The sequence below is a fragment of the Lagopus leucura genome, unplaced genomic scaffold (genome assembly GCF_019238085.1).
Source record: "Lagopus leucura isolate 7727_CA_CO unplaced genomic scaffold, USGS_WTPT01 259-8_obj-0_obj, whole genome shotgun sequence".
In the NCBI taxonomy this organism is placed as follows: Eukaryota; Metazoa; Chordata; class Aves; order Galliformes; family Phasianidae; genus Lagopus; species Lagopus leucura.
Genome location: NW_024963262.1, coordinates 20,527 through 41,942, shown reverse-complemented (window position 1 = coordinate 41,942; position 21,416 = coordinate 20,527). Strand labels below are relative to the sequence as shown.

Below are 21,416 nucleotides of genomic sequence, written 5' to 3'. Positions count from 1 at the left end.
CGTGTGCACACTCACACCTTTGCATGCTGTGCTTGCACACGCACAAGCTTGCACATCTGCAGTCTCACTCGCTCAGATTCTGCACACTCCATGTTTGCATAGCCTTGTATTTGCACGCCGTGCATGTGCACCCATTTGCATGCAGTGTTTCCGCGCTCTAAAATTCCACATTTGCCATCAGTGGCATTTGCTGTCTGTTTGCACACCCCCATGTTTGCACAGCTCCACATCTGCACACCCTATATGTGCGTCCTTGTTCATTTGCACACACACTGCTCAAAAATGCAAGCTTCTGTTTGCAATCTCATTTGCAGTTTGCAGTCTCCGGTGTTCGCACATCCCCACATTTGCACCTCCATGCACTTGCACACAGTGTTTGCCCACCGTGAGCTTCCACGTTTGCCACCCATTTCGCACCAACTCATTTTGCACACCCCCACGTTCGCACACCCCGCGCGTTTCTCCGCACCCCCCACCATGCCCCGTGAACTACATCTCCCAGCAAGCCCCGCGCCTCCCCGCCGTCCAATCAGCGCGCGGCTTGCTGGCGGGTGCCAACATGGCGGTGCCCAGGCGCTGAGCGAGCGGAGCCGGCGGGTGAGGAGCTCTGCGGACGAGGCCTGAGGGCCGGGAGCGGAGCCGAGAGAACGGGGAGCGATCTCCCGGCTCCGGCCCTCGCTGTGCGCCCCGAGGCCCGTCCCCGAGGCCTCTCCGTTCCCACAGAGCGGAGCCATGAAGGTGGTGAACTTGAAGCAGGCCATCCTGCAGGCCTGGAAGGAGCGCTGGAGCGACTACCAGTGGGCCATCAACATGAAGCGCTTCTTCCCCCGCGGAGCCACCTGGGACATCCTCAACCTGGCAGGTCCGGGGGCGGGGGGGGGCCGCAGCCTCTGGGGCGTGCCTTGGTGGTGTGCCTCCGTTGCCCCCGAGGACACCATTGGGTGTGTGTGGCCTGGGGGTGGGACCCCATCCTCGTGCTGGGCCGTGTTGGAGGCACTGCTCCAGGCCCCCAGGGCTGCTTCCTGCTCCCATTTGTGAGCTTTTCTTTCCCCGGCCCCATTCAAGGCCGTTTGTCAGCAGCCCAGCCAAGCTCTGTGCCCGCCGCGTTACGCGGTTTAAAGATTTGCCAGCCTTTATGGCAATTATAGAAACATGCTGCTGGGTTTTGTGTTTTCTTTTTCCCTGCGCAGGCAGCGTTGTGTTTGCAAGCCCGGGATATACAAACACAAAGTGCTGCTGGAGGCTCACAGTGGGGCATTTAAAGGGAAAAAGCACCTCTGTGCTTCTCACTCCCTAAGCTCACTCCACGGTGGCCTTTCCCACCTATTTTGACTCACCCACAAGTATAATTGTTACTGGGTTCCGGCTTATGATGCTGAGCTAACAGTTTCTGTAGCAGCGGATTTCTCCTGGTCGCCTCTCAGTGCATCCACCAAGGAAAGGCTTGTCAGCCCAGGGCTCAGCTTGGTGAGGATGGAGCTGGGTCCCTTTGCTGCAGGATGCGGGGCAGGTGGTGGGCAGCCGTCGCATCCAGAGCACCTCTCCAAGCCGTCCCCCTCAGCTCATCCTCCCCCCAACTCGTGCCTTTCGGATTTCAAACACAAAGGAGGAAAACCTGGCACGAGCCACCCGGATCACGGCACTGCCCAGCAAATTGATGCTGACGTGCCTGCAGTGGGTAACAGCGTGTGGCTGGCTCGTGTTGACGCTCCCTGATTAGATGGGAGGGGAAGGCTGCCGTCAGCCTTCTGTCCTCGTGCTGAGATGCATTTGGCCGCGGTCGCAGCCTTCTGCCGGGCTCTGAGGTGTCTCCCGCAGCCGGGATCTGCCGACGGCTGCTGCTCTGTGCTGGCTGCAGGGAGCTGGCCTGCCCCTCTTGCATCTGGGTGCCCTGACCTACTTACAGCCAGTGCCACAGCCCGGGGCCTGATTCTGGGAGGTGGTTCCTGCACTCTGCGCTAGTTCAAATGGTCAATTAAAGGCTTGACTGAGCAGATAGGGCGGGCAGAGCCCCTCCAGCCTCCCTGGCCGGCTGCCAGCAGCAGGGAGTGCCAGACGCACAGGAACCGTCCTGACCGAGAGCGGCCGTGTGCCCGCAGTCCGGCCCCAGGTACCAGAGCAGAAATGGCAGGCTGGTGGATGCCTGAGCCTCTGGGCAGGAGGTGGGAGGAAGGGGAGGATGCTTGGAGAGCAGCAGGTGCAGTTTCAGGCCCAGGGTGAGGTGAATGAGCAGGAGGCTGCCGGTACTGCAACCTTTTGCTGTTGAGGAGTAGAAACGTTGGGGTTTGGGTTGATTTCAGGGAAGCATTGTGCGGAGCTGTCGGACTTGGCGCCAGTTGTCTTTGCCATCTTGCCTGTGGGTGAGAGCAGAAACAAGGGCACTGCGTGTCCCCACGCTGTGTGCTGCCTGCCACAGGTGCCTCTCTTTGCTTGCAGAGGCTCTGCTCGAGCAGGCGATGATCGGGCCGTCGCCGAACCCACTCATCTTGTCCTACCTGAAGTACGCTATCAGCTCCCAGGTAATGGCTTTCCCTGCACTGTGCCCCACATTGCAGTGCTGCTGGGTGTCGCCTCGCGGCCCCAATTAGCAAACCAAGAGCCCAGGGTGCAGAGCTGACAAGCAGACACCCCAATGTCTGCACCTTGCAGGCGTCGTGCTCGGCTCAGACGGGGTGGGGGGCTCAGCGTGCGCCCGGGGTGGGGTTGTTTCTGTAAATTGCCTCTGCCTGCTGCACGCCGGGTGGAAATCCTCATCCTTTGAGAGCTTCTGCTCTGCCTGGCAGCTCCGTGCTTCCTTCCTGCAGCATTTGATGCTGTCTAAAGTTTGTGCGAAGCAAATTGGCGGTCACCTAAAAACGTCTGTTTGGATTTGTGCCGGGTCAGCGCCCGGCTGCAGTGACAGGCCGTGGGGCCGTGCCCTGACCTTGCTGCCCCTCGGCCGCGAGCACCGCGCTCGCAGGCAGCTCCCACTGCTCTTTTCCAACAACACTGTTTTGGTTTTGTGTTTTGTTTGTAGATGGTGTCTTATTCCACAGTGCTGATGGCCATCAGCAAGGTACGGCTCCGACAGCTGCTGGCTGAGGCTTTTCTCTTTACCTGCGATCCGCGTATCCGTTTCCCATCCCACGGCTCTCACCAAATATAGGTCAAGTGTAAAATGACATCCTGTGCTGAGTCAGCAGCGGGCAGACGGCACGGCGCAGGGCACGAGCCCGCTGGGGACACCCACCAGCAGCTCCCACTCTGCTTTGGGCACGGTCCCACGTGCTGCAGGCGTGGAAACTGCATCCCTGCACCCCGTGGGGCCTGGCAGGCTCCTGCTCTGCCTCCCCCCACGCTGCCAGCACCCGGAGCCGTGCCGTGAGCACACTGAGCCCCTTGGTAGGCTCGGCCCCTCAGCGGGGTGGCAGAGCTGGCGTAGGGCCGTGCTCGCCTTCGCTGCCCATTGTGGTGAGGCTGGTGGAGAAGCGCTGACCTTGACAGCCGCGGTTTCCTCCTTCAGAGCAGCGTGGGCTCAGTGCAGGCCCGCAGGCCAGCTCCCGCTCAGTGGGGTGGCCCCATCTGCTCGGCTGAGCAGGCGGTGGCAGCACTGCTGCCGTCCCTGTGGCCGGTCGAGCTGTCGGTGTTCGCTGCCAGCCCCACCGAGCTGGAGGTGGGGACGTGGGCTGGCGCCGAGCCGCCGTCGTGTCAGCGCAGCCCGTGAGGAGCGGGGGGGGCTGCAAACGGAGCTCCAACCCCCGCTGCATCTCAGAGGGGCCGCTCAGAAACGCGGCCTCAGCCCCACTGCCGTGGCCTCTTGGCTTCCCGCTGCCCTGGGAGGGCGCGACCCAGCTGAGGGACAGCCCTGACCCAGTTCTGTTCATCTGACTGCTGGGTGGCTGCCGGGGCGAGTGCCCCACGGTTGTTTTTTGGAGCTTGGCAGCCCTTGTTTGAAATCCTTCTTTGTTCTGCTGTAGTTTGATGACTTCTCCCGGGATCTGTGCGTGCAGTCGCTGCTGGAGATCATGGACATGTTTTGCGACCGCCTCAGGTACGATGCAGCCCTTCCGCAGCCTGCAGCTCCCACAGGCTCTGGCACTCACCCCGTTGTGTGGTCCCTGCTCAGGCAGAGGGAGGCCGTTCCCCATCCCAGCTTTCGTCCTGAGCTGCTCTAGGCTGAGATGTCAGCATGGGCAGAGCAGGGGGAGCCTGGAACCCCACCGGCTTTGTGGGAAGCTGTGAGAACCCCACCTGTTTTGGGCTATGACCTTCTCCACGATACTGCTGCTCAGCTCGGGTTGGTGTAAGCCCCAAAACCTGAGGGCTTCTGTTCCCTCTACGTTTTATTTCTCTTGTGCGGCCTCTGTGGCTTCCCAAGGCTCTGGCTGCACATCCCTGGCTGCCAGTGCTCGTGGTTCTGCCTGCGCTGCCCCAGGCGCTTCATGCAGCTGCCTTGTTTTGCTCCATGCTCTTCCGCTGGTGTCGCAGGACCCAGGGGAGACAATTCAGGCCACAAAAACTTTTATAGAAAGCTGAGAAATCTTCCTGTTAACCCCTGACAGCCTCTGCTGGGAGGCTGCTGCGAAGAGGCAGGCGGTGTGGGTGAATGGGAGGATAAACAGGGCTAAAGGTAGCAGCTCTTCAATTACACGGAGCGAAGCAGCAGCAATGAATGTGCATCAGTCGCAGATGTTGACAGGGAGCTGTTGCTGGCCAACTGCAGAGCTGGTGACTTAATCCAGTTCCTGCCTAATCTGATCCTCCGCTTAATTTGATCAAAACTTCTGGCCCCGATGATTTGTGCATCAGGAGGGGAAAGCGTTCACCTCTTGGAACACATTGATCAGTGCTGAGCCTTTCTTAGCAAGATAATTTGATTAGAGGCTTGGAAAGTTTCCTGTAGTTGAGCGGCCAGAGAGGAGTCTGCACTGGGTACACTTGATTTCCCCTGGCACGGGGGGATGCTCGTGGGCTGGGGGCTGCAGCACAGGAGCCAGGAGCTGAGCACGCTGGGCTGGGCGTGAGAGATGTAGCCTGGTTCCTCAGTCTGCCCCACTGCTGAGCCTTGGTCTCCACAGGGGCGTAGCTTGGCCCACGGTTGTGTTTCTCTCTCCTTGCAGCTGCCACGGCAGAGCAGAGGAGTGCATCGGTTTGTGCCGGGCGCTGATGAGTGCCCTGAACTGGCTCCTGCGCTGCGCGGCCTTCTATGCTGAGAAGGTGAAGGAGATGCTGGAGCAGGTGGCAGCAGAGGGCCAGATGAAGATGTGCCTGGAGCGGCTGGAGAAAATGCTGGGCAGCACCAAGAACCGTGCCCTGATCCACATTGCCCAGCTGGAGGAGACCTGTACGTCGCTCCCTGAGCCTCTGCTCCTGGCTGCTGCTGGCCTCGGGCCACTGTCCTTGCCACCTTCCCTTCCCCCAGCCCAGCTCCTGCCGCATTGTCCCTGTGGCTCCGAGCCCATCCATCTTCCATCCCTGTTGCTGTAACTGTCTCCTCCTTGGCTCCATGCCACCCTCTGCCCCCTCCCCTCCACGCTGCCCTTGGGAAGAGGAACAGAATTAATGTGAAGGCTGTGTGAGCTGTTCCTGGGTGTGTGGCGGGTCCTGCGCTCCACCAGCCTGCCTGGCACGGCCCTGCACCTCCGCTTGGTCCCCTGGCCAAGAGGCCGTGCCAGGGAGCTGCTGGCTGGCGTGCAGATCCTCAGCTTGGGTTTGCAGAGGTGCTCTGACTCCTGCTCGGCAGAGAGCCCCCAGACTCAGCAGCCCCTCTGCTTTGCTGTGAGCATTAGAGCCATCCTGCTGGCTTCTCATCCTGTCGCTGTCCTGCTCCACTGAACACCTGCCCTCCTTTCCCAGCCTCCTGGAACACCGTGGAGCAATCCCTCCTCAAGCTAGAGGAAAGTCTGAATGGCCTCAGCAACTCCGCGCTGCGAAGCCAGGCTGATGAGTGCATCTCCCTCATCAAGAGGTAGCTGCTGGCAGGGGTTCAGAGAGTGAAATGGGTCTGAGCCCTCCTTGGGAGGACTGAGAGCATCCTGCCTCCTTTCTCATTGGCTCCCTGCTTTCCTGTCCCTTCCCAGCTCAGACTCCTGTGCTGGTGGTGGACTGGGGCCAGCAAGAAGCCCTGAACTGAGGGATGTGTTAGGGACTGCTGCTACCTGCTGCAGAGGGCTCTTAACTTGGGCTGCTTGCCATCCCTCAGCTGCTCCAGTGCGTGTGCCGGGGCCTGGGCTGAGATTTGGGGACTTGGCTGTGCCCAAAGGCAGTGCTGCTGGAAAGAGAGGGTGGGAAAGAGGGAGCAAGGATCATCCCTGCAAGACTCCAGTGACCTGGGGCTGTTGTCTCTCATCCAGCATCCCCACCATGCTATCAGTTCGCTCTGAGCAGCTGAACAAGACTGGCTTCCCCACTGTGCACGCTGTGGTGCTGCTGGAGGGGACCATGAACCTCACAGGAGAGATCCAGCCTCTGGTGGAGCAGCTGATGATGGTGAAGAGGATGCAGGTACAAAAGTGGTGTCTTATCCTGGTTGACTGGGGACATTTGTTATTGGGTACTGGAGGGTCCTGTCTGTGTGCCCTGCAGCGCATCCCCTCCCCGCTCTTCATGCTGGAGATCTGGAAGGCGTGTTTTGTGGGCCTCATCGAGTCCCCAGAGGGCACAGAGGAGCTGAAGTGGACAGCCTTTACCTTCCTGAAGGTAGGCCCTAGCTCCACAGTGAGCACAGCACTCTGAGCCCTGTACCTTTCCCTGCGTGTTTGGCCCCTGCTGAGCACCAAAGCCTGGCTGAGCAGTGGTAGAATCGCAGAATGGCTTCAGTCAGGAGGGTCCTCAAAGATCATTCCAGTTAGTCCTCCTGTCCCACAGCTGCTCATCCTGTCTGGACTGCATGCAAGATGGCTGAGCCCACAGGCAGCCCTCCTGCAACACGCTTTGCTGTCTGGGGCATCTTTTCAGCCCAGCCCCACTTTGTTTTGTTTGTCTAGGAAGTTGTGGGGGGAAATGGTGGCCTTTGAAGGATGCCAAAGCAGTCTCTGGGCTGGCACTCCCACAGCTCGGTGGTGGGCAGCCCCGCAGCAGTCTGCCTTGCCTCTTGTCTTTGTGCCAGACAAGAAGGATTTATGTGTAATTTCAGGCCTGACGTGCTCTGGCCTGTGCTGGGCTCTGCAGCCATAGTCCCCTGCCTGGCCGTGCCCTGCTGCTCCTTGTGATGGTGGAAGGGCTCTGCAGAGGGGAGCTGGGAGGACAGTCCCCAGGGTGCAAATGCTCCAGCAATCCTTCAGCTGGGCTAGCAGAGCAGCTGCTCCTTGCAGGCGGGTTTTGCTCAATCTTCTGCTGCCTGTGCTGCTGGGAGGTGCTGACAGCAGCACTGGCTCTGCCTCTCAGTCCTGTCCACATGCCCCCTGTCTTTCAGATCCCTCAGGTCCTGGTTGAACTCAAGAACTATCCCCATGGGGACAAGGTGAGGCACACGGGCTGCGGTTTGGAGCTGTTTGCAGCACCGTGTGTGCAAGTGGACCGTGCTTGTTGTGGCGGTGCTGGTGCCAGAGCTGTGCAAGGGTGGCTGGGGTGGGAAGCAGTCTGCGTGCTGACAGCCTTCCTCTATTGGGGAGGTGGTGTGGGAGGGATGGGTGGGTTTGTATCAGTGCTGCTGCAAGCTGAGCACTCGCCTTTGTGCGTGGCAGGATTTCACAGAGGATGTGAACTGTGCCTTCGAGTTCCTGCTGAAGCTGACCCCTCTGCTTGACAAAGCAGATCAACGATGCAAGTGAGTGCTCGTGTGCCCAGGACTCACCTGCAGCACCACGAGCCTGCGGCTGGTCTGTGCCCTGCTGCCCCCAGCATCTCCATGGGGAGCTGCAGTGCTGGGGCAGCTGTGTGCTGAGCTTTTTGTGGTATGAAGGGAAGCACTGATTTCTGATCTGGTTCCTTCTTCCTGAGGCGCTGGCACTGCCAAATGAGCAAGGCAGTGAGTGTCTGACAGCTGATCCGTATGTTGGTGATGCTTTGTGATGTCTGGAGCCGCTTCTGGCCCTGCATCCCCCTCAGAATGGGGGAATGGAGGCAGACAGGCGGCTCAGGAGTCCTGACTGCTTGAGTCCCAGTCTGCAAATGGTCGCATGGCTCTGCTGGTCTGTGGGGGGAGGTCTGCACCGCTGCTCAGACAGCAGGGAGGCTGTTCCTGGGGCTAATGCTCTGCTCTCCCTCTTTCAGCTGCAACTGCATGAGTCTGCTCCTGCAGGAGTGCAGCAAACAGGGGCTGCTCTCAGAAGCCAACATGACCAACCTGACTGATAAACGGTACGGCCCTCGTGGAGCCTGGTAGCCCAGAGAGGTTGGGGCACCTTGTCTCACTGCCCTTCAGGGAGTGTGAAGCAGCTGTGGTGCTGCTGTCTGTCCTGCAGCTGGGGCATCCTGGCCAGGAGGGGATGAAGCTTTGCTTTTGGTGCTAGAGCAGGGCAGAGCCTGTCCTCTCAGAGCTGGCGCCCTCCCTTGGAGGTGGTGGGGGGCTGAGTCTTGAGGAGAGAGGGGTAGAGTGACAAAATTCCTACTCAAGAGCCTCTCTTTGTGGATCACCAGCAAAGCAGACAGGGAAGATGCTCCGCAGTTGCAATCAGCAGAGAATGCCAACATCCAGCCAAACCCCAGGCTCATCCTGAGGGCCGAGCCGACTGTCACCAACATCCTGAAGGTGAGTGCCCTCCTATTACAGTGCTGGGGAGTCCGATCTCCACACCTCAGCTGGCTTCCAGGAGCACTGGGCTCACCAGGGTGCTCAGGAGATGCCTTCTCCCACCCTGTGCTGAGATGGAGGAATTGCCTCCAGCCTTCTTGCAGTCTCTGCCGTGGAGCTCAGGACTCCCCTCCTCCTTCCCAGGAAGCTGGTGGAGCTGTCAGGCAGCTCAATGCATTGTCGGTGCCAGCAGCGTGAGCCCAGCCTGCTCTGCCCATCCTCCCCACCGTGCATCTCCCCCATCCCCAGCACCTCCTCCTCCCTGTGTCCCTCCTGCTGCTCTTCTGGTGCAGACATTTCTCTTCTGGTTGTGCTGCCCCGGCATGTTGCAGCTTTCCTTTTTGCAGAGCCTGGGACTCCGGGGGTCCCTCCCCTTCCATCTAAGCCCTGCAGGTCCCTGCAGACAGAGGCCCTGTGGGATGACTCTGGCAGCTGATCAGCTCTGCTTCTGTGGCTGGAGTTTTATTGCTGCTCTGTAACATGCTTTCCCCGTGACTTCTTTCTTTTTTCTTTCTTTTTTTTTTCCTTTTGTAGACTATGGATGCGGATCACTCCAAATCCCCTGAGGGCCTGCTGGGGGTCCTGGGTCACATGCTGTCTGGGAAGAGCTTGGACCTGCTGTTGGCAGCAGCAGCAGCGACTGGCAAGCTCAAATCCTTTGCTTGGAAGTTCATCAAGTGAGTGCCCACCTGGAATATGTGCTAGTGGGGCTGGGTGAGCTGGCAGCCTCCCTGCTCTCTGCCTTTCTCCTTCCTGAGCCCGTGCTCCCACCACATTCAGAGCTGGGTCTGGCTCTGGCCTCTGGTCTGTGCAGCACCAGCAGGGCTCTGGAGAGGGCTGGGGCCTTGGGGTCTGAACCCCACAGCATCCCACCTCCTTTGCTTCTTTGTGAAAGGGCTGCAGCATCCAAGTCGAATCCGTTTCAGCTGTGTTAGGGCTGAAAGCACCAGCGCAGCCCCGGCTCTGAGGCGCTGCTGTGTGCACGCCTTTGTTCCCCAGGCATCTGTGTCCTGGTTAGAGCACACACACAGCACGCGTGGGGCTGTGATGCCCTCCTCCCATGGCAGGGCCTGGGGCAGCGTGAGGCACATGGCCCAGCTGGGAGCGTGGCATCGCGTCCGGGCTCTGTGCTGCTGCGGGCAGGGGCAGCCCTGTTCCCATCTCTGGTGGGAGGAGGGCTGCTTTGTCTGATGATAACGCTTCACTGCAGCTCTCTCTGCCCCCTCTAGGCTGAATGAATTCACCAAGCACATCAGTACAGAAAACTGTAAGTGCGTGCGCATCCGTGCGTGGGGTGGCTCGAGCTGTGCTTCCCCTGCTGCCACGTGCTGGGTTAAGCAGGGGTTGGGCCGAGCTGTGCCAGGCATGGCCAGGTGCCGGCAGGGATCTGGGATCCTGGGGATCCCCAGTTCTCACCCATGGCACACGGGTGTCCATCCTGAGCTCCCTTCTCCCCTTCCCTGCCCTTGGGGCCCCTTGGGGCCGGCCCTGCCCCAGCTCCTTCCCTGGAAGGGGTGATGTGTCAGCACGCAGCCTGAGATAAGGACTCTGACTGTTTTTACGTGTGATTAAACATGTTGAGTGCTCTGACCTTCTGCGGCACCGGGGGAGCCCAGGGTTGAACTGGGGCTGCCAAATAGAGGTCAAAGCCGCTCTGGGAGCTCGAGCTGGGACAGACGGGGGTGAGGGAGGCACTTGGTTCTTTAGAGCCCTCATTCACACTCAAACACTGGGGCATCAGAAAAGCACCTTAGAGGAGGCAGGGACTCAACCCCCAAGCTGATAGGGCTCCTGCTTTCCTCTCTGGTTTAAGTTCCCTGAGATCTGTCTGTTCTTCCCAGCCAAGTCCGCCCCTGTTCGGGCCCTTCTCTTCGACATCTCGTTCCTCATGCTGTGCCATGTGGCCCAGACCTACGGCTCGGAGGTAAGCGGTTCTGGAAGGCAGCCATTGGGTTCTGACCTTGTGAGAGCAGCAGCCCTTGTGCTGAAGTCTGCCAGCCTCCTCTAGCGGCCGTGCTGCTGTCACCGCTGCCTTGTCACTGTCCTCACCGCCCACAGCCGCCCCTCCAGCAGCACCCCGCTGTGGGTGAGGTGCCCAGCATGTTTTGCCTGGTGCAAAGCGATGGAGCCAGAGTGGCCACAGCGTTCCCGGGGACTTTTTGTGCCCCTCTTCTCCATGCTGTGTTATTGCCACCGCCTCACGCTCTCCAGGCTGGCTCTCATCTCCCAGCACTTTTCCCAGCCTTGCTCCTCCAGCACGGCACAGTTTGGCTCTGGCTGGTTGGGGAGGGCTGGTGGATGTCAGCCCTCCTCTGGCAGATGAGGAACTTGCAGCCCTGCTCAGGAAGAGGCACTTGGGTTACATGAAAATTTTCCACGTTTCAACATGTGTGCGTGTCAGGAGGTAAAATGATACCGAAACACTGCAGACGTGGAGAGGGAGTGAAAAACTTGGGTGGGGGGCTGCCCAGGGAGCGGAGAGGGGGAGTCCTGGCTGGCGGCAGCCTGGGGCGGATGTGCCCGGGGCTCTTCGATGGAGTCTGAGCCCAGAGCAACTTTTTCTGACCAGCTGCTGCTGAACAGATGTGCAACACTTCTGTCAAAAATAGCGTCCCTCGGGTGCTGCAGGGCTGAAAGGAGGAAGCAGCGTGTGGGATTCCCAGCTTGTGTTCCCCCCGGGAGCCCTTGCAGCTGGCTGCCAGCTGGGCTGCGTGCCCCGGCCCTGCAGAGCCGTGGGGGGAGCCTGAGAGCAGCCTGGGGGCCGAGTGGCCCCGTGAGAGCAGTGCTGGCCCCGGCTGTTCTCTCCAGGACAGGGGTCCCCAGGCAGGTTATGGGGGGACCCAGAGCCATTCTCTTCCAGGTGATCCTGTCAGAGTCGAGGCCAGCAGACGAGGTGCCCTTCTTTGAGACCTGGATGCTGACCTGCATGCCCGAGGAGGGCAAGATCCTCAACCCCGACCATCCCTGCTTCCGCCCTGACTCCACCAAGGTGGAATCCCTCGTCGCCCTCCTCAACAACTCCTCAGAGATGAAGCTGGTGTAAGAGCTCAGCCCAGCCGGTAGAGGTGGGGGGAGGAGAGCAGCTCTGAGCGAGTGCCTGACCCCTGTCTCTCCTCTATAGGCAGATCAATTGGCACGAGGTGTGTCTGAGCATCTCGGCTGCCATCCTGGAGATCCTCAATGCTTGGGAGAACAGCGTGCTCACCTTTGAGTCCATCCAGGTGGGTCTGCAGGGCAGAATGGGGCCAGCGCTGCACCGTGCCGTAAGGAAGGGCTGAGCAGTGAGAAGGCAGGGCCCCCACCCTCCTTCTCCAGATGCTGCTGCAGCCAATGCAGAGCTCCCTGGCTGCTTGCATATAGAGCTAACGTGGCTCCACCGATGCTGCCACATTGGTGATTGTGGGCTTGACGGGCACGGAGAAGTTTGGGGCAGAGCCTAGGAGCTGATGCTGGGCTGGAGCCTGTGCACCTGCACGTGTCCGTGCTCATCCACATCCTCTCTCATCTCTAGAAAATCACAGACAACATCAAGGGCAAGGTGTGCAGCATGGCGGTGTGCGCCGTGGCCTGGCTGGTGGCCCACGTCCGCATGCTGGGCTTGGATGAGCGGGAGAAATCCCTGCAGATGATCCGGCAGTTGGCCACCCCGCTGTACGGCGACAACACGCTGCAGTTCTACAACGAGCGGTGAGCCCCACACCGCCTGGTTCTTCCCTTCCCTGCCCGCCTCTTTCCTGACCTGTGTCCCTGTGCCGCAGCGTGGTGATCATGAGTTCCATCCTGGAGCACATGTGTGCGGATGTCCTGCAGCAGACGGCCACGCAGATCAAGTTCCCATCCACGGGCATGGACACCATCCCCTACTGGAACCTGCTGCCCCCCAAGAAGCCCATCAAGGAGGTGCTGACGAGCGTGTTCACCAAGGTGCTGGAGAAGGGCTGGGTCGACAGCCGCTCCATCCACATCTTCGACACCCTGCTGCACATGGGAGGGGTCTACTGGTTCTGCAACAACCTGGTCAAGGTACGAAGTGGAGCAGGGAGGCGGTCACCGCTTCCAGGCCGGCTCAGGCCTGGGCTCTGGTGGCAGGGCCGGCTGTGGTGGTTGTCCTGGGTGCGAGGGCTGAGCGGGGCAGGTCCTGCCGTGCCCTTCTCCTCCTCAGCTCTGCCCTGTGCCTCGCAGGAGCTGCTGAAGGAGACGCGGAAGGAGCACACGCTGCGAGCCGTGGAGCTGCTCTATGCCATCTTCTGCCTGGACATGCAGCAGCTGACGCTGACCCTGCTGGGCCACATCCTGCCCAACCTGCTCACCGATTCCTCCAAGTGGCACACCCTGATGGACCCTCCGGGGAAGGCTCTGGCTAAGTAAGCCCCCAGTTCTCTGGACACCTTGGGGTGGGGAGGTCTGAGCCAGCAAAGCCCTGGCAGGAGCTGTGGGCTCTCACTGCCGTCCGGATGAGCTCACACCTCTGCCCTGCTCCATCCCCAGGCTCTCTGTCTGGTGTGCCCTGAGCTCCTACTCCTCCCACAACAAGGGCCAGGCATCTGCCAGGCAGAAGAAGAGGCACCGAGAGGACATCGAGGTGTGTCTGGCACGGAGCTGGATTTGGTTGGGAGCTCTGTGCCCGTGGGAGTGGGATCTTGCTGGAAGGCCGTGGTTGCAGGAGGAGAAGGGGGTCGCTGAGGTTCACCACCCAGGTTCACTGAACTGTCTGAGGTTTGGTCTCTCGTCCTTGGAATATGGGGTTTTCCCTTTGGTTTTCTGGGAAAAGGGGGTCTGTTCAGGGCCAGCCCAGACCGAGTCACTGTGGGTGAACCGAGAGCTGTGATTCCAGAGCTGTGCAGAGCCCAGCTGGGTGGCTGTCGGCCCTGGGGAGGGGGCTGGGGTCCCCCACGGAGAGAGGCTGGTGGGGCTGACCCCCCTTTTCCCCCCCAGGACTACATCAGCCTGTTCCCACTGGACGACACGCGGCCCTCCAAGCTCATGCGCCTGCTCAGCTCCAATGAGGAAGACGCCAACATCCTCTCCAGCCCCAGTAAGTGCAGGGGAGGGGGGGGCTGCTCCCAGGGATGGCGCCGGCCTGCCTCGCTGCTCCCTCCTGGGTGAGAAACGTGCTTTGGCACGAGAACGCTTCCTTCCCAAGCTGGCCAAATGCTCTGGGAGGCAGCGGGGGGGGGGGCTCTGCTCCCCTCTGCACAGTTACACCTTTCCAACCCTTGCACCGTTGTCACGTGCCTGCAGGCTCGGGGTCAGCAGCAGCGTGCAGGGGGTCCCTGGGCTGTCAGGATGGATCTGCAGCAGCACCAAACAATAGTGGGGCATTTCGAAACGACGTGGAGCATTCAGATGCGTTTTGCAGAGTTCCTGTGGAGCTTTTGCTCCAGAAGGTCATGCTTTTGAATTCTGTGATCAGAGCAAGCTAGGAAAGGTGTTGAGGTGCCACCTCCCCTCCGTGCCACCTGACCCAGTGCCACACGCATGAAAGGCCTGGGGAGGTTTAGTTGGAGTCGATCTCTGTGGGATCGGAGACCCGATGTCCCCAGCCCAGCGAGGAGGTGACGTCTGTGATGGCTGTGGCTAAATCCTCAAATTCCACCACTATTAATAATGCAGCCAGCAGAGCTGATGAGTCCTCATGGTTGCATCTCCGCATCCCTGAGCTGCAGGTTGCAACAGCCCCGGCAGGACGTGCTGCGGGGGCCCATGCCCTCCAGCCCCCATCCCACGTGTGTCTGTGCTCCCAGCAGTGACTCAGGGCTCTCCTTGGTCATTCTTGTGTCCTGACTGCCTCACCCCAACTCCTTTATTTGCCATTTTTCCAACACAACAATAACCTGTGGTTTGCCTTGGTTTCATCACTGTTGAAATGCGGGCTTTTCCCTTTGTTTCGATATCTTTATTTAACTCTTGGTGCGGTTCCACCTCTTTCCAGTGACACTCAGGACTTTTTTTGGGCTGTTTGCTGCCGTGATGTGGAAATCCTGCTTCCTGCAGCAGCCCCATAACTCATGTGATTCCATGAGAAAAGTGGGGGAGGGCTTTCGTTTCTTGGTGAGCATCCCCAGAGCATCCCAACACGAGAGCTGATTTTCAGCAGCGGCTGCATCCCGTGGCTCAGCCCAGGAGCAGCACTGGGCAGCAGCACCTCGGGGTGGGGGCCACACAGATCCCCCCCTTGGCTGCCCCCTGTTTGCTGCCTGTCATTGGCTTCGCCATGGCTCTGACAGCTCAGTCCTACCCCGAGAGCAAGCTGTGAGTGCTGCTGTGCAGCTGTGGGACATCTGGGCTGGCCCGCCCTGCTGGCAGCACTCACAGGATGTGTCCGGGCCGTGCACCAGGCTGAGCCCTGCTTGCTCCTCAGTCGTGACACTGCATTACTGTGCTCTCGTGAGGTGTCAGGGCCGAGTCACCGTGCTGTGACAGCCCAGCAGGGAGGCACTCGCTCGCTCACTCACGCTCACCCTTGGAAATGTCTTTGGGCTTGGTCAGACTTGGAAGAAATGTGCAAGAGCAGAGCGTGCTGACGCATCTCCATCGTGCCAGGGACACGTGCGTGGATGGGCAGCTGGGGTCAGCCCTGCTGTGCTCCTCTGCAGGGTGCCGAGGGCTGGGTGCCCCCTGTGGCTCAGGGCAGTGCTGCTGGAGCCCAAGGGCTCGCTGGCTGTGAGGGCTCCAAGCGTCCCCCGGCCCCATCCTGACGCGCTCTTTTCCCCGACAGATCGCTCCATGAGCAGCTCCCTGTCTGCCTCCCAGCTGCACGCTGTCAGCATGAGGGACCCTCTGAACAGAGTGCTGGGTAAGGGGGGCTGCAGCCTGCTGCTGAAGGCTGGCTGTGAGCTGGGCTGACGGGGATGGGGGTCACCCCAGCCATGTGGGCAGGCAGAGCTGTGCCTTCAGCTGCTGCAGCCTACCTGCCCTGACGGCTCCCTGTCCACACAGCAAACCTCTTCCTGCTCATCTCCTCCATCCTGGGCTCCAAGACAGCTGGCACTCACACGCAGTTTGTGCAGTGGTTCATGGAGGAGTGCGTGGACTGCCTGGAGCAGGGCAGCCACGGCAGCATCCTGCAGTTCATGCCTTTCACCATGGTGAGTCCTCCTCTCTGTTCTGCCCCACGGGCCAGGGACACTTGGGGAATGGGGAGAACGTGGGGGGAGTGCAGAGGAGCTGCTTTGAGTTCTGCACTTTGCTCTGCGACCCCAAGGTGTCAGCTCTGTTCCTCTTCTGCCAGGTTTCAGAGCTGGTGAAAGTCTCCACCATGTCCAGTCCCAAAATCGTCCTGGCCATCACGGATCTGGGTCTGCCCCTGGGCCGCCGCGTCGCTGCCAAAGCCATCGCTGCACTGTGAGTGTGGCTCTGCCTCTGCTGTGCGGGACAGAGGTGCAGAGTGGCTGCTGGGGGGCTTCCAGGAGTCTGAGTGCCAGACTGGGGCTGGGACCCCTGAAGCTCTCTCCATCACCCTGGTTTGATGCTGCCCCGTGTGAGGGCAGAGCTGGCAGCAGCAGGGGCTGCTCCCCTCCATGCCCAGCCCCCGAGGCAGGCTCACACTGTCCGAGGCTGAGACCACCCCACTGCTCATTGTTTTTCTAATTCATTCATTCCTTTTGTAGAATCTGGCGTTGTCTCGTTCCTCTTTGATTTTCTGAGCTGGTGCTGAGGCAGAGGCTGGGGCCGGCCCTGCCCTGGGGCAGGGGAGGGCAGTGAGCAGCAGTGCTGTGCTGGGCAGGGGTGGATGTGGCACTCGGTCCCTAATGCAGAGCCAAACGCTGCTCTGCCCGCGGCGGGGGCTGGAGGAGGCTGCAGGTGAGTCACAGAACCTAACGGTGCTGCTATGGGCTGAATCACAGGGATACTGGCTGCTCCCAGAGCCTCGGCTGTGGCCAGGGCTGCCGTGCTGCTTTCCCTGCCCCGTGTTTCCTCCCTGCTGCCGATGGCATCGCAGCCCCAGTGGGATGGGAGAGCGGCGCCGTGGGGCTCGGCCCCAGCCCTGGTTTGGCCTGGGGTGGTGGTGGGTGGCTGCAGCCCTGCACGAGGTGCTGTGTGCTGCTCTCAGGGCGGAGCAGGGATGCTTTCCTGCCTCGCTGTCAGCTGCAAGCACATTCCTGTTGGAAATTCCTCCGTGTGAGTTTGCCCTGTGAGCGCAGCGCCCATCCTGCAGTGAGTAACAGAGCAGCGGTCAGCTGCCCTGCTGAGCGTCACCAAACCCCATCCCCGAGGGGGTGCCAGGGGCACCCGGCCTCCCATCCTTTGTGCTGTGCTTTCTGCTTGGCTCGCAGCAAAGGAGGGCGGCGCCCGGGCTGGGGGAGGCACCTGCCTTCCTTGGGCAGCTCTGCTCTCAGCCCCGCGGTGGGGTTCACAGCCCCCGGTCCTCGGCACGCTGGCACTGACCGGCCGCACACCTCTTTACCGTTAACACGGAGCAAAGAGCAGCTGCTCGGTCGCTCTGTCAATATTTGCAGCGCTGTGCGCAGCTTTGGCCCTTCCCAGCGCTTCACCTTCCAGGAAAGGGTTGGAGCCGGGAGAAGGGGTTTCCTGTAAGCGCTGATAAGGGGGCAGGAAGGAGCGCTGCTGCCGTCGGCTGGGAGCTGGCGGGGCACAGCGCGAACCGCCTCCGTGCCGGGAGGTTTGGGGGGTGCGGGGTGGGACGGGACCCCTCGGGACCCGCAGCTCAGCCGCGGTGCGGGGACGGCGGCGGTCACAGGATGTGAGCACGGGACGGGCGCGAGGCAGCGGATGCCGCAGCGTTTGGGGACGCGGGGACGGCCCGGGGCGAGGCGGCAGCCGCGTGGCATCGGGGAGCGGCCGGGGACGGCCGTGCGGGGCTCTCCCGGCCCCGCTGCGTGTCCTCAGCGCGTCCCCGTGGCTGCTCGGCTCCCTTCTCTCCCCGCCGAAGCTCCAGCGCGGTGCGCGCGGCTCCTGGAGCGTCCGCAGCAGCTGTGGTGCGAACGCCTCGTGGGGGGAGAGAAGAGAACGGCTGAAGCTCCGCACCGCCACCGCCTGGGGTCTGCGGAGAGGTTTTGGGGCAGTGCCACCACCGCCACCACCTCCAGTGCCACCAGCACCGGCACCACCAGCAGCACCACCAGCACTGCTGCTGCCCGGACGCAGCGCACATCTGCGGTGCTTTCTAAGAACTGTCTGCCCACGCAGCGCCACAGGATGGGGAGAGGAAACGGCCCCCGGCTCACATCCTGCGCCCCACGCGTCCCCTCCCCGTTGCCACATGGAGATCTGGGCGCAGCCCTCTGTGTTGGCGTCCCCACATCCCCGTCCCCGCTGCTCTCGGAGGCCCTGTGGCATCCGGGGGTCCCGGAGCAGCAGCCCCCCTTCCTTTCCCCCCCTCCCCGGACAGCTTCATCTCGTGGAGGTGCACGCAGCACAGATGTTGGAGCCAAAATAGAGTTTATTTCCATCGTTGTGACATGTATAAAAAACAGCACACGCTGCTCTGGGGCTGACCCAGCTGCAGGAATAAATACAGTACAAAACGCCGCTCGGAGGATCGGAGCAGCGGTGAGATTCTGAGATACAAACGTGGGTGCGGGGGCACAAAGAAGTTACACTGCCGTAAATAGGAGCTCGGGGCGGGCGGAGCGGAGCCTCAGCCCCGAATGCGGGACCCCGGCCCGGGCTGCGCTGCCCTCCCTGCTTACAGAACGGCTCCCAGAAACGAGCCGGCAGCGGCGGCGCCGCAGCTCCATCCCCGCACCCACACGGTGCTGCTCCAGCATCCTCGGAGCGGATGAAGGCTCCCCGCGGGGACACTGGCACAAACCTCGTGGCAGAGATACGCTTGTGTTTAAATATTAAACATGGGTGGTGCCGCACAGAGACCCGTGCACGGACGGCAGCGCAGGGCCGGCACCCTGCGTGGGGGCTGGGGGGCAGCGGGGCCCCCCGGCCGGATAAATATTAAATAGCCATAAATATTAAATAAGCTGGGGGGGGCTTTGGGGGAGCGGCGGGCGTCAGAGGCGGGCGAGGTGCCGCAGCGCGCGGTACGCCGTCTCCAGGAAGCGCTGGAAGTTGGCCAGGATGAAGAATCCTCCGACCTGCCGCTGGAAGTCGGTGGAGAAGGCGGGCGGGGGGTTGCGGTGCTCGGCCGGGAGCGTCACCGTGTCCAGGCCCAGGTCTTCCATCTGCGGCACGGAGCGGCGGTGTCACCGAGGGGTCCGGGCCGCCCCCACCTCCCCGCGTCCCCGCGTGCCGCCCCTGCTCACCTGCTGCTGGATGTTGGTGGAGAGGTTGGCGGCGTCCAACTGCAGCGTCTCCACCAGCGCCGTGTGTTCGGGCAGCAGCTGCAGGACGGCTCCCAGCGAGCCCTGGTACGCGTGCAGCCCGGCGCGGATCTGGCTGAAGCACGCCTCCTGCGGAGGGAAAGGCAGCGTGGAGGGGGTTGGTGCTCGGACCCCCGGCCGGGCTGAGGCCGGGCAGCTCGTGCCACGGGTGCTGGCTGGCACTCACCGCCTGGAAGCCGCGCTTGTGGCACTGATCCAGCGGTGCCCGCGTGAGGGGAGGCTCCGGCTGCACCAGCTGCAGCTCTTCCTCCGTGCACAGCTGGAAGGTGTCACACTGCGGGCGAGGGCACGGGGTCAGGGCTGCAGAGCCTGTGTGACGCCCCATGAGACGGCCTGGGTGCCACGATACCCCCAGGGGATGCGGGACCCCCCCCCCACACACACTGTCTGCATGAGCACAGGACGGCGACCCCCCGCACACTGCATGGAGCAGGGATGGGGCACAGCGTGGGGAGGACGGAGCAGCCCAGGGATGGATGGGGCGCAGGGAGGCTGCCGGCCACGGCCCTGCAGTGCCAATAAGGCTGGGGGGGGAAAGGTCACGTTAATGGGGCACTCACCACCGCGCGCTGCAGTGCAGCCACGTCCCCCCTGATCTTGCGGGTGAACTCCAGGTTCTTGTGCAGGAAGAGCTGGAAGTCGTGGTCCCCCGAGAGCTCAGCCAGCGGAGCTCCATGCAGCGCCTGCCACGAAGCGCCCAGCACCAGCGCCAGCGCCAGCACATCTGCAGGACAGCGGGTCACACGCTGACACCAGGTCGCCCCAACGGTGCTCTGGGGACCCCCGTCGGGGATGGGAGCCCAAAGGAGCACAGGAGGGGATGGAGGAGATGCTGGGAGGGCGGAAGGGCCGCAGCCTCCACGTGCCCCCCGGTGCCACCCATGGGTCTGCAGTACTCACGGGTGAGGCAGCACATGGTGTCCGGCTCTGTGTCTCCTCCTGCAGCACAGCCCGGCCCGGCACAGCGCCCTGCCCCGCTCTGCGCGCCCTCATCGATCGGGGCATTTTATAGAGGGCTGTGGGGATTCACACTGATGTGGCAACAGTGCTGATTGCCTCATTGTCTTAATCACCCGCATGCAAATCCCGGGCGCTGGGTGCTCCTGTGCTGCGCTGCTGTGGGGCTTTCCTGGCGCTGCGGTGCCACCGAAGCACAGCGGTGCCCAGCTGAATGCTGGCAGTGGGCAGCGCCGGTGCCGTGCCTGGTCACGGCTGGTCACTCATTAACTCGCTGTGCGGTAGGGATGGTGGCTGTGGCTCTCAGCCCCTCGCCGTGGTGTCGGCGTGGCTGAGGGACCACCGTGGCTACGGGACCCCGCACCTGGCAGCGCCGTGCCTGAAACCCCCACGTGAACCTTCCCTGCCGGCCCCTTCGGGGAAGCGGCATCCAGGGGCAGCCCTGGGGGGTTGGCTGGCCCCGGCCCCCCCGCAGCGACGTGGGCTCTGGGTTGGGGCCAGTTCCAGTGAGTGCTTCCAGGAGGATCTCATGGGCCGACGCCAGCTGGGTCAGCTGCTGCTGGGCACCCTGCACTGCCCAGGGGGGGGCGCAGAGGGGGGGTGCAGACACGGCGTTGCCCCCCTGAGCCCCCAGAAGGGGAAGAAGCCCACGAGCACAGGAGGCCTCACCCAGCACCACGCAGGCGTTAACTCTGAAGCCTAATGATGGCAGACCCCACCATCACAAAGGTGGGGAAAGGACCTGAAAGGACCTCGTGCTGGGAGCCCATCTGTGTGGTTTCCTGGGAGGAATCCTTCCGGCTCTGCCTTTGCTCTGCAGGGAGCAGCCGGGGCCGTTCCCCTGTACAGCACTGCAGGGTCGCCGTTCCTCGAGCAGCGCTGCTGCCTCAGCAGGTCACTGCTGGCAGGAATTGAGGCTCAGGGTGGGGTTGAATCAGCACCCACAGGGCCCAAAGCCCCCACCACGCTTCCAGGGAAGGAAGTGGCAGCCAGACCGAAACCCCGTGGGTGGCACTGCGGGGTCAGCAACGCGCTGCGGTTCTGCCTCGTGGCCACTCTTCCTCTGCTGACCCTCAGCCCCCTCCCAGCATCCGCCAGGAAGTCACCGCTTCCGGGGTGTCCCCGCGTCCCTGGAAGGTGCTGGCTGGGCTCACAGCCCCGTCCTGACCCAGAGACCCCACCGTGTTCCTGGAGCAGGGATGGGGCCGTATCCATTCTCTGGGGCTGCCCCATTCCGGAGGCACAGCCCTGGCTGCCAGCCCAGCCCAGGCGTGCCGGGAGATTCCCAGATTTTCCCCAGAGGCTGAGAGCAGCTGCTCCCAGCTGCCAGCAGCACCCGGCTGCGGGGCCCCCACCCCACCTCCATCCCCACTCCGTTATCTGTGGGGCACACCAAGGCCCCACCCTGGAGCCTTTTCCAGTAGGGATGGGAGGGGAGGAGGCAGCAG

General features: G+C 62.0%; 2 protein-coding genes across 2 annotated transcripts; one reads left to right on the top strand and one right to left on the bottom strand.

The window, feature by feature from the left end:
- Nucleotides 1-528: 528 nt before the first annotated feature.
- On the top strand, nt 529-16,325 carry MED24 (mediator complex subunit 24). The gene is made up of 26 exons (XM_042891244.1): nt 529-597; nt 724-862; nt 2,437-2,519; nt 3,017-3,055; nt 3,957-4,030; nt 5,100-5,323; nt 5,836-5,947; nt 6,333-6,483; nt 6,565-6,678; nt 7,394-7,441; nt 7,665-7,747; nt 8,194-8,280; nt 8,560-8,671; nt 9,248-9,390; nt 9,943-9,980; nt 10,555-10,637; nt 11,574-11,752; nt 11,835-11,934; nt 12,225-12,400; nt 12,472-12,736; nt 12,896-13,077; nt 13,202-13,295; nt 13,649-13,748; nt 15,432-15,509; nt 15,653-15,801; nt 15,945-16,325. The coding sequence occupies exons 2-26, from the start codon at nt 733-735 to the stop codon at nt 16,059-16,061; spliced, it is 2,961 nt and encodes a 986-aa protein (XP_042747178.1). The 5' UTR covers nt 529-597; nt 724-732; the 3' UTR covers nt 16,062-16,325.
- A 2,315-nt stretch (nt 16,326-18,640) lies between these two features.
- CSF3 (colony stimulating factor 3) lies at nt 18,641-20,154 on the bottom strand. The gene is made up of 5 exons (XM_042891245.1): nt 19,912-20,154; nt 19,572-19,735; nt 19,178-19,285; nt 18,934-19,080; nt 18,641-18,852 (listed from the first exon to the last, which is right to left on the bottom strand). The coding sequence occupies exons 1-5, from the start codon at nt 19,925-19,927 to the stop codon at nt 18,682-18,684; spliced, it is 606 nt and encodes a 201-aa protein (XP_042747179.1). The 5' UTR covers nt 19,928-20,154; the 3' UTR covers nt 18,641-18,681.
- Between the last annotated feature and the right edge of the window lie 1,262 nt (nt 20,155-21,416).

Coding starts and splice junctions, on each gene's coding strand:
- MED24 (XM_042891244.1), top strand. CDS start 733: ATGAAGGTGGTGAACTTGAAGCAGGCCATCCTGCAGGCCTGGAAGGAG. Junction 863..2,436: donor GGACATCCTCAACCTGGCAG/GTCCGGGGGCGG, acceptor CTTTGCTTGCAG/AGGCTCTGCTCGAGCAGGCG. Junction 4,031..5,099: donor ATGTTTTGCGACCGCCTCAG/GTACGATGCAGC, acceptor CTCTCCTTGCAG/CTGCCACGGCAGAGCAGAGG.
- CSF3 (XM_042891245.1), bottom strand. Junction 19,286..19,571: donor CTGCACTGCAGCGCGCGGTG/GTGAGTGCCCCA, acceptor CCTCGCCCGCAG/TGTGACACCTTCCAGCTGTG. Junction 18,853..18,933: donor CCACCAACATCCAGCAGCAG/GTGAGCAGGGGC, acceptor TCCGTGCCGCAG/ATGGAAGACCTGGGCCTGGA.